Source organism: Anastrepha obliqua, chromosome 6, assembly GCF_027943255.1.
Source record: "Anastrepha obliqua isolate idAnaObli1 chromosome 6, idAnaObli1_1.0, whole genome shotgun sequence".
Classification (NCBI taxonomy): Eukaryota; Metazoa; Arthropoda; class Insecta; order Diptera; family Tephritidae; genus Anastrepha; species Anastrepha obliqua.
In genome coordinates this window covers 296,937-308,923 of record NC_072897.1, presented here as the reverse complement: position 1 = coordinate 308,923, position 11,987 = coordinate 296,937, and the positions used below count along the sequence as shown (strand labels likewise).

The 11,987-nt window shown below is 34.9% G+C and overlaps 1 protein-coding gene across 1 annotated transcript; it reads left to right on the top strand.

Moving 5' to 3' along the window:
* The first annotated feature begins 4,068 nt into the window (after positions 1-4,068).
* Positions 4,069-5,484, top strand: LOC129250859 (tigger transposable element-derived protein 1-like). The gene is made up of 2 exons (XM_054890463.1): positions 4,069-5,244; positions 5,316-5,484. Exons 1-2 carry the CDS (start codon positions 4,248-4,250, stop codon positions 5,321-5,323), a joined length of 1,005 nt encoding a protein of 334 aa, XP_054746438.1. The 5' UTR covers positions 4,069-4,247; the 3' UTR covers positions 5,324-5,484.
* The last annotated feature ends 6,503 nt before the right edge of the window (positions 5,485-11,987 follow it).

Here is an 11,987-nt window from a genome sequence, read left to right as displayed (position 1 = left end):
TAACCCAGTCCTCCAAACACCCCCGGCAGGCCGATTTGTATTCTCTTTGATCAGTGCGATGGCGCGTTATCACCATGCAAAATCTGAGAATTGTTTGCTCAGATTTCCGGCGGTTTGCAACACACAGCATCTCTCTAAGGTTTCAAAACGGATAAATAATATTCTCTATTGACTGTCTGGCCCGATGGAAGGTACTCATGGACTATGCCTTGGCAATCGAAGAAAACAGTCAACATCACCTTCCCGGTTCTTTTTGCTCATAGGGTATACATATCCCATCTTTTCACTGACGGACAAGAAGACGGTCGCAGTTGTTGTTTTTTATATGCATACATTTTGCGTTCGTTGAAGGTTTGCATATATTTATATACATATGCGTGTATGCGCGTTTGGCTTTCTGGATGCATCCATGGATATTAGAATATTTTCTCATCAATATGTGTATGTAAGTAGTTCAGATTTGACTGAAGAGATTAAATATAGGAATGCATATTCATATGATTGCCATTATGGCTGTTTTACATATAAATTAATTCAAATGAAGTATTAATAATGTTATATAGAAAATAAATTTATAAAAAACAGGTATTAGAAAAACCTGAATACACTATTTTAAATCAATTTCAATTAAACCAAATATAAAAAATGAAATAAAAATATCGAACAAAAAACTGTGCACAGGACTTGAACCTGAGTCAAATATGAGACGATGTACTGCATATACGACACGTTTTTCACGATTGCGCTAATCTACAATTATTAATGATATTTTCTAAATCACTCATTTATTCGATTCGCAGTTTTATATGCACATATTCCGCGTTAGTTGAAAGTTTGTATGCGTAATTATATGAATATGCGTTTGGCTTTCTGGACGGATATTAGAATGATATTTTCTCATCAATATAATGTGGATTTGATGAAATAGATTATAGATATATGTACATATTTTCTGTTTTGATTGATTTATATAAAAGTATGAACTATTTTATACCGAAAAGAAATTTCCATTTATAAAATATAAAAAAAACAGTATTTTAAAGAAATTTTAATTAAAATAAACTCAAAAATTTTACCAAACTTTCCTGGTTTGAATTGTAAAAAAAAATGTGTAAGAAAAAAAATATGACTTCAGGACTTGAACCTGAATTATATACGTGCCAAAAAACAAAACGAATAATTCCGCCGACTTTAGCTTCTGCACCACAAACTAACTGCCGCGAGGCCTTCTTAATGGCAAATTTATTCGCTTCGATTTCCTTAGTACTGTGTCGAAAAATCTTATGAACTTCCTCAGTAGTTTGGTAAACGCAGAAAATATCTGAATTCTTGTCCTAGCGTGGTAAGTAAATATAGAAACCCTCCACTTGGATCACTCGCGTGGTAAATATCTGCAATTCCCCACTCGTGAAGATAGTTGAATTTGAAATGACCTTATTATGAATCTATAAATTAGAACTCGAAAAAAGCTCTTTTAACATTTGCTCATTCTCATTGCATTAACATTCTCTGCTAAAACAGCTATTTTGCGGCGAAATCATTAGAAGTTTGAGGAACGCAAAGAAATATGGAGCAAACGCTCTGCTGTTGGGTGCGTCGAAGCTTTAACCGAAACAGCCTAAAACTATACTACAAAATCCATCTTTGATGGATTTAGATGCAAGCACGAGCCACATTGGTGGTGAAAATAAAAATGTTCTTATTAAAAAGTGTCAGAGTTAGAGACTTTATGCAGGAAACTACAGGCAGAGGTTGCCCAGCTAACGAATGAAAACCAAAAACTAAAATCGCAGATCGAAAATAAGATGAATTCAAATGTAAACCAAACAACTTCTAAAGTCGTTCATTGTACTGATGAAGAAGAACTTGCCAATGAGACAAATTGGATCGTTTAAAAACATAAAAAGAGAAATAGAAATAAAAAGCGCAAAGCAGAGTCCTCACCAGAAGTGGATAATAATGATGATGAAGCAGCCTAAAGTTCTCAAATGAAACAAATTTCTCAGCAAATAGCGAATGAAAGGCGAAAAACAATCAGAAAACCTCCGCCAATTATGATCTCAGGAGTCAAATAGTACAATGCAATTGTATATGTTTATGCATGTTTATATACATATATTAGTATACAACATATCTTATAAGGTATGTGGTAAATATTACCATACATTTTTTCCTTCATATATAATAAAAAAATTTATAATAATAACATTAAAACAACAGGTATTATTAACAAACTTGGTTTTATTTTAAATTATTTAAGTAAATCAAATTAATAATAATCAATAAGAAGACATATGCAAATACAAATACGTGAATTTATATATGTACATATGCTCATATACATACATATATTCGCTCACTTAAGTAGGAGAGAGCAAGATGTCGAACGTTGCCGTTCGTTTGCTTGGTTTGCTTTGTCGTTCGTTCCGCGCTTTCGCTTGCAGTTCATTCAAGGTAACGACCATGAGCAAGATAACGACACATTTTTTCGTGCGTGCAGCCGGCTAAATCGAATTATAAGACGTTATCACGTCAAAAAAACTCTCAACCTATTTATGTTCTCGTTCGAGTCGTCTGAAGACGTAAACAAAATCCATGGCATACGAAGCATTCTACACTCTATAGTCAAAATTGAGCCGGTAAGAAACAGCAAACTTATACTGCAGTGCAAAAATTGGACACACAAAAAATTATTGCGGCAAGGATCCGAGATGCGTCAGATGTGCAGGCAAACACAAAACCGAAAATTGTGAGCGCAAAAACCGAAATGATGCAACTGTGGTGAAGAACACCCTGCCAATTACCGTGGTTGTGCTGTCGGCAGAGAGTTGCAGAAAATGTGTGATCAACGTAAGAAGGAACTTAACCAAAACCAAAATAGTTGCCCTACAATACCCCCTCAGCATCCACCCGCAGCACGTAATCTGAATGGAGGAAGAACATTTGCTGAAGTCGTTAAAGATACAAACGAGAATGTTTCACGTGGACATAAACCCAATATATTATACTTATTACAAACATTCATGCAAAAACAAGAAGCTTTTAACAAGCAGCTAGAGCGCGGACTTGTCGATATTGAAAAAAGTATGTACACCTAATTCTCTTTTTACACGATTTTTTTTTACACGAATTTGATTTAACACGAGTTAAAAAGAGAAAAAAAATTTTTTTTTACACGAATTTCATTTCATTTCAATTTCAATTTACATTTAACACGATTTTCAATATTTTATGAATTTTTCTTGAATCTCATAGAGCAAATCGGATTCATTGTTCGGGATTTTTGTTTTAGCATATCGGTTTAGGTTATTTGTTTAGGATCTTAGAATATCAGCATGTAATCGCATCTATACAGGATGAGCGGCTTTGGGCTGTTATCGTGTACAGCTGTTGCTATAAAAATATGTGTATATGAGTGAGATTCCCCGAATTATGCATAGAGTAAAGACGTAATGTACTTTTTACGCAATTTAGTTTGGTTTTGAGAGTTGAAAAGAAAAGACGCTTAGTTGTTGTGAGTATTTAAAACATTATAAGTAAAATAAAGTTAGTGCTCGTATAGATTTATTAACTCAATAACAGGTAAGCTTTAAATAATTTTCAAATCTTTGCATTATTAATATGAAAAATATTTTGGTAGCCTTAACACAATGTCACATAATTCACCTGTAATAAAAGCCAAGAGGAAGGCGATCAGTTTAGATACTAAAATTAAAATTTTAGATCAACTTACAACAGGACAAGGAGCAACGGCTGTAGGAAAGCATTTTGGTATTCATGAAGCTACCATAAGAACGATCAAGAAAAATGAAACTGCGATTAGAAAATCGGTATGTTCTGGAACGAAAATAAGTGCTAAATCATCGTCATACATAAGAGATGTTGTCAAAGAGAAGATGGAAAAAGCTTTGGTAATGTGGATTGAAGATAAATCACAAAAAAGAATACCAGTAGATGGAATTGCTATCAAACAAACTGCATTAAGAATTTATAAACGTATTAAAGAAGTTGAGCCAGGCACTTCATCTCAGTCAAAACAATCCGAATTTTCTGCAAGTACAGGTTGGATGACAGGTTTTCTTAAACGACATGCTCTCCATAATGTAAAAATTAAGGGAGAAACTGCGTCTGCAGATGAATTGGCTGCCAAAAAATTTCCTGAAAAACTTGGAAAAATTATTGAAGATGGAGGATACACCCCAGATCAAGTTTGGAATGTAGATGAAAGTGGCCTCTTTTGGAAAAAAATGCCGAGCAGAACTTATGTTGCAAAATCGCAGAAAACTGCCGGTGGTTTAAAAGTAGCAAAGGACCGTGTAACATTGTTGTTTTGTTCCAATGCTTCAGGAGAACGTATGTTAAAACCAATGCTAGTAAATCGTGCTTTAAGACCACGCTCGATGAAAAGTATAGATTTCAATAAACTGCCAATTCACTGGACAGCAAACAAAAAGGCATGGATGACCAGTGCAATCTTTACAGAATGGTTCCAGAAATACTTCATTTCAGAAGTTAGACGCTACATGAATGCAAAATGTCTAGAATTTAAAGTTCTTTTAATTATAGACAATGCACCTTGCCATCCGCTCTTGGAGCACCCAAATGTGCAATTTTGCTATCTTCCGCCTAACACTACATCCTTAATACAACCGCTAGACCAAGGGATCATTGCTACTTTTAAAAAGTACTACATAAAACGTTCATTCCAATACGTGGTAGACAAACTAGACCATAATGAGGATTTAACAGTCATTGATATGTGGAAAAAATTTTCTATTATGGACTGCATTAATCAAGTTGGGTTAGCGTTAGCTGACTTAAAGCCATCAACCTTGAACTCATGTTGGAAAAATATTTGGCCAGAATGTGTCAAAAGCAAAGATCCTGATCCTGTCATCCATAATAACGCTGTTTTTACTGACATCACAACGCTGGCACATACAATTGGTGGAGATGGATTCGATGATCTATCATTTGCCGATATAGAGGAATTATTAGCTGATAAAAGCTTGAGCGAAAATGAAATTATAGACCTCACCCTTGAGACTCATCAAGACAGAAAACATAGGGATAATGACGAAGAAGATCCTCCCATTTTAAATGCAACTCTAATTAAAGAAGGTCTTGATCTTGCCAGAAAATTAGGTAATCATTTTCAACAACATGATCCTGATGAGGAACGAGCTGCAAAATTTCAACGTGAACTGAAATCATTAATGGCATCTTACAGGGAACTTTATAAAGGTTTATTACGAAATCAAACACAATCTTTAATGACTGATTTCCTTCTAAAAACTACTGAATTATCAACACAGGAGCCTAGAGATGATAATCCAGAAACAATTTCACAAGATGATGAACAAAATAATTCTAGTGATGGCAGTGATATTCTAGTCTTACGCAAACGTATGCGTTTATTGTCAGAAAGTGACAATGCATAAAAGTTTTTTATGTTTATATTATTTTTACTTGTTTTATATTAATGAATTTCAGATATTATTTTCTTTTTTTCAAAGAACAATTTATTTCTTATAATATATTTAAAGAATTAAAATGTGTAAACACGAAATAAATTCTTTAGTGAACTCTAAAAAGAATTTTTTAGTATTGTTTTCACCTAATTCTCTTTTTACACGAATTTTTTTTTACACGAATTCTTTGGGAACGTATCTATCGTGTAAAAAGAGAATTAGGTGTATTAACAATGATGAAAGCGTTACGTAACATGACATGGAATGCAAGCGGGTTGATAAAACATAAAAATGAGCTTGAAGCTGTTCTAGAAACCGAAAACATTGACATTTGTCTAATATACGAAACACATTTTACTAATGAGTCCTACATGAACTTTAAGAATTTTACTCTATACCACACAATTCATCCCAGCAACAACGCAAGGGGCGGAAGTGCAGTTATTATAAGAAAAAATATGCAACACCATGAGGAAGAGCACATTTGTACTGATAAATTTCAAATAACAAATATAAGCGTAAAAATGGAACAGGAATTTCTTATAGTTGGTGCACTATACAGTCCACCAAGGCACACAGTTACTACAGAAGACTATAAGCAACTTCTTGCACGCTATGGACATAAATGTATTATTGGTGGAGACTTTAGACCGAGCGCTATCTTACGCACTAAGAAAAAAAATGGGACGCAATATCTACAGCAAAACCAACATACTGACCGACTGATTGTGATATGACTCCAAATTTATTGCATTTCTTTATAATTAACAAAATATCAGCCAACTTTTTACATATAGAGGAAGGCTTAGATCTAAGCTCGGATCACTCTCCAGTTTATTTAACCTTCAGTGACGATATTATGTACAAAGAATAAACTCCCTTTCTAACCAACGGCAGCACCGATTGAGTACACTTTCGCAAGAAATTAGATGAGCACATTGAGTCTGAGGCAAATATATACAACACCGATGACATAGAAATCGAATCGCTTAAGTTTACTAAGACTATACAAAAATCTGCATGGGAGAGCCCACCTCAGAGTAGGAGAAAATTATTCGGCGTGAATTACCCACGCGACTTACGAGATCTAATAGTCCAAAAACGTAGATTAAGAAAAAAATGGCAACTTACCTGATCACCCGCTGACAAACACAACTTCAATAATGCAAGCCAAACTTTAGAACGGTCTTTAAGAGCGTTTAAAGATGATTCTATCAATTCGTATGTTACCAGCCTAAGCACGGAGGGGAGTTCCGGATATTCTATGTGGAAATGCACAAAACGATTGAAAAGGCCAATAAAACATATCCCGCCGATTAAAAAATCAGATGGCAAGTGGGATAGAAGTGATTCCGAGAAAGCCAACGCTTTTGCAGAAACTCTAATGGCAACTTTCTCTACAGGTGATCATGATGACGCAATAACGAATCAAGATTCCAATATGCCTAGCAACGAAATATTGTCTCAAGTCACAGTGCAAGATATAAAACACATTATACAACGTGAACTTAAAAAAAAAAATTACCAGGTTTTGATAATATCACTGCAGAGGTTCTGAAAAGGCTGACTTACAAAGCTATAAAGATATAGCTTTATAAAGCTATATAGATTAGCAGACATAATTAATGCTTGCCTTGCACTAAAATATGTACCCACCTGCTGGAAAGTTGCATTAGTCATAATGATACCTAAACCAAGCAAACCGTCGACGTCGTACAGGCCAATATCGTTACTGCCGACGATTTCAAAAGTTTTTGAGAAAGTACTACTGCAACGCTTACAGCTCTCTATTGAATCGAATCTTATCCCGCAACACCAATTTGGCTTTCGCGCTCAACATTCCACCACTGAAAAAATTCATCAAATAACTAGTAAAATTGAAAAATCCCTTGAAAACCAACAAGTTTGTTCTGCTATATTTCTTGACGTAGCTAAGGCTTTTGACAAAGTTTAGCACGCAGGTCTAGTTAAAAAATTGAGAAGCATTCTTCCACCTGACTTCTGTGACATTATAGAGTCATACCTACAAGACAGATTTTTTCAAGTAAAATATAAAAATAATTTTCTGATCTAAAGCCAATCAAAGCAGGGGTTCCACAAGGCAGCATACTTAGACCTGCCCTATATTTACTCTACACATACGACATGCCATCATCTGGAGATTAATTCATAGCCACATTTGCAGATGACATTGCAATCCTGTCGATGAAATAGCGGCTTGGACTACTAAATGGAAAATTGCGTTGAATAACTCAAAATCTACACATATTAACTTTACAACCAAAAAAATTACATGTCCCCCAATAAGCATATTCGGCAATCAAGTATCGTACTCAAATACAGCAAAATACCCCGGTATGACACTGGAAGCGAAACTTAAATGAAAGGAGCACATCAAGATGAAAAAAGATGAATTAGAAATGAAATTACGAAACAACCAGTGGGTCCTGAGCAGAAACTTGCAACTGTCTGTTCACTGCAAGCTGACCAAATACAATCAAATACTAACGCCGGTCTGGATGTATGGTGCACAACTATGGGGTTGTGCAAAGAAAAGCAATACAGAAGTCATACAGCGCTTCCAAAATAAAATACTCGGAACTATAGTAAATGCCTTATGGTACATAAGAAACAGTGACCTTCATCGTGACTTAAACGTACCGACCATCACCGCAGAAATTAACAAATTGGCAGTGTCTCAATAGGAAAGTCTTCGCCTACACCCAAATCAAGGAGCTAGCAATTTGATTAATATATACTAGCAATCTAAGAACACGATTGAAGAGTACAAAACCTTTTGAACTGGTAGCTCATGCTCAATAATATTCAATAGAATGTATTGATTTTAAAATATTATGTTACTCGATGTAAACAGCTCGTTGGTCAGTCATGACTAGTTGTTGTCTTAAAAAATAAAAAAAATAAAAATAAAAAAACAAAAACTCTTATTTTGTAATTTTTACTATTTTTTACTGGTTGTATAAAAAAGTCTGAGATACATATGTATGTATGTAAAGAGGTTTTCTGTTCCTAATCTGTGTTTTGATCCTATTTGATCTTTTAATGTATCTGAATAAAAAAAAATGATTTTATAAGTGTTATATTTATCTAATATATCCCATAACTTTCTTCCATTACGCGCACCCCTTTGAAGGTTAACATATTCAAATCTGTTTTGCCATTTAAACAAGTCATTTTCTGCTGCTTCTGCAGAAACAAACCATTGTCAACCATGGTCAGCCCCCAGAATCATAATGCCGCTGGAATCTTTTACCATTGCATTTTTGTTGGAAAAATGTACTGAGTTCTTATTTTTTGCTTACAGTTAAATTTAAATTATAACATTTTCTAAATTGGTAGTTTTAAATTAAACGTTAATGAAAAAAAAAATATAGAATAGAATATACATACAATATTTAAAGTTCACAATATTTGCTTACGGACTAAAAATTAGAATTTTTAAGCAAATAAATTGAAAATATGGCAACGGCCTTAAAGGTCGTCTGCCGGAATATGGAGTATATTTTTAGCGTATCCCGTACATTCATTTACAATTAATTCTTTGTACTTTAAAGCACCAGTTATGTAAGAAACTAGCTTTTTCCAAGACTCATCATTTTTGGATGTAAAAAAGTAATTGATTTCGATTTTTATAACTTCCACCAGCGATGTTTTATAACAGACTTACAGATACAGACTCATTTCTTTAATAAAGAAATAATAAAGCATATAAACCAAGAGATCTGGCGATGAGAAAGAAAGGAACGTATGAAATGCACTAGGTAAGTGACACGATTTTTCCTGCTAAGTATGTTAATTATGAAATTAATATATATATTATAATTGGGGCGTACACCCGTTTGGGGTGTTTGGCCGAGCTCCTCTTCCTATTTGTGGTGTGCGTCTTCATGTTGTTCCGCAAATGGAGGGACCTAAAGTTTCAAGCCGACTCCGAAAGGCAGATATTTTTTATGAGAAGCTTTTTCATGGCAGAAATACACTCGGAGGTTTGCCATTGCCTGCCGAGGGGCGACCGCTATTAGAAACAAATGTTTCTTAATTTTGGAGTTTCACCGAGATTCGAACCTATGTTCTCTCTTGAATCCGAATGATTGTCACGCGCTAACATATTCGGCTACGGCGGCCGCTGTAATATTACCATCGCTTGTTTATAAGCACAAACATTTTAAGCTCTATTAGTAAGAAGGCTCGCCAGCAGTTATCCAGCAAGTTACTACTGGAAAGTGCAATCAGTTTCACAACATTGCCACAGAATGAAAGTTTGAAACGACTAATTTATATTCGGTGAATTTCAGAAAGAATAAAGGCAAAAGCATGTAGTACACATGACGTGAGAACAGATCATTTAAGTGCGTATTATACGACACTAGGAGCTTAGTATTTAAATAATTTAAATCGTGTGAGTCGTTTAAAAATATATGTCATGGACTGGTCTATTTCAGCACCTACGCCTTATAAATCGATATCTAGTCAATCTGCTCCCATCTGAAATGCATCTTTTATTTTAAGCGACCTGTGAAGAATTCTTTAGTTCGTTGGTAACGCTTATTCTGGAACTGCCTACTGGTGCCTTTAATCTACCAATCCAGAGCAAAGTAGTTAGCGACGATGCGATGACAATTGCGCAACTTTGTGCACAGGTTTGGGAACTGACACAGTGGCAGACAGGCTTTGGGGGTGGCGTTAATGTCAGAACAAGGTGGCAACGTATGTAAAGGTATGCTTTTGTCAACAGAAACCAAAGTCATATCACTATATAGCAATCAATTTTTTTTCATATACTATTACTACATGCTTTTGTATTGTCGGTATCGAGAAAATGCAACAGCCTGGTAAGGCCAAATCATGAAAAAAGACGTGACAGGAGAGAACAGAACTCAAACGCAAGCTTTCGGGCGGTGTGCTTCTTATTTGGTGCGCAGTTTTGCTTTTATTTACGAAAGATTTAAAACCAAAAAATTAAGTGGGGAGAGTAATCCGCAGTAAACGCAGTCAGTCGCGGTAACCAAAAGGTACAAGGTCTTACTGGTTTAAGTAACCTGGAATCAAGGTCAAAAGTATCCCATAGTGAATAAGAGCATCACATGCACAAGTGGCAGGGCGCGGATACAGGCGTTTTTCTTCCCACGGCAAGAACAAAAGAGGCCTGCAAAATAGCATCCAATCCAGTGCAGGGTAACTAGTTAAACACACTTTCATTAACGAATACCTCGCCTTACAGGGTAATTTTTGTCTTAGGTGAGCCTAGATGGTGAAAATGAATAACTCGAAAAAATTATAATTTAGGGTAACTAGTTAAACACACTTTCATTAACGAATACCTCGCCTTACAGGGTAATTTTTGTCTTAGGTGAGCCTAGATGGTGAAAATGAATAACTCGAAAAAATTATAATTTAAGTTAAGTTGGAGGCGTGCTTTTGTCTGATCTCAATACTATTTACATCGGATCTATATTTTTTTCAACGTCTTTCCTTTCTTGGACTCATCACTTTCACGAAATTTGATCAACAGCGATCTTAACATATACCTAAATATTATTATTATTATTATTATCCCACGCAATGGTCTATTGCATGCTAATGTTTTGTCAGAGTAAATCGTTCAATCCCAGTAGATTTTGTATGTATCGTTTTCAATTATTGTGTCTGGCGTGTATTTATAGTATGGCAGAGTGTTTTCTTGAATATTTAGATTTTTAAGTATTTCTTTGTGAATAATTTTAGCTACTATGTTATGCCGCTCCATGTATTTTGTTGCAGCAAATATTGGACAACCTGATGTTATATGGTCTATTGTTTCAACATGTATATTGCATTTTCGGCACTTATCGGATATAACAGTCGGATCTTTTATTATATATCTATGATAATTTCTGGTAGATATTATTTGATCTTGTATTGCTAAAATAAGCCCTTATATTTCTGGTTGCAATTCGCCTTGGGTTAGCCAAGTATAACTATTGGATTTGTCAATATTGCTGTTTTCAATTATGTGTGGGTGCTTCCATGGAGTTGTTTTTGTTTCCATAGGTTAGAGTTAGGTTATTGTCTGCCTGGGTTATTGCTGTGTGAAGGGTTGTGGTTTGAGTGTAAAAATATGTTCTTAGATTTTGTATTTGGTTGATATGTAACTGCTGGATATCTATGTATTAGCCCCCTCCCTCCATCTTTTCGGGATATTCTTATTCTTTCTTTGCATGCATGTGGGTGGTGTTTTTGATATTTTGTAAGCTTTGTTCTGGTGGCTATTTTTAGATATTCTATATCTGTGTCACTGAGTTGTTTTTGTTTTCATATTTCTTTAATTTATTCTATTGTCGGTGTACGTCTGATGTGGTTGCGATGATGTAGATTAAGAGGAGTTAGGTTATTGTCTGCTGGGTTATTGCTGTGTGAAGGGTTGTAGTTTGTGAGTAAAAATATGTTCTTAGATTTTGTATTTGGTTGATATGTAACTGCTGGATATCTTTTACCTCCCTCCCTCCATCTTTTCGG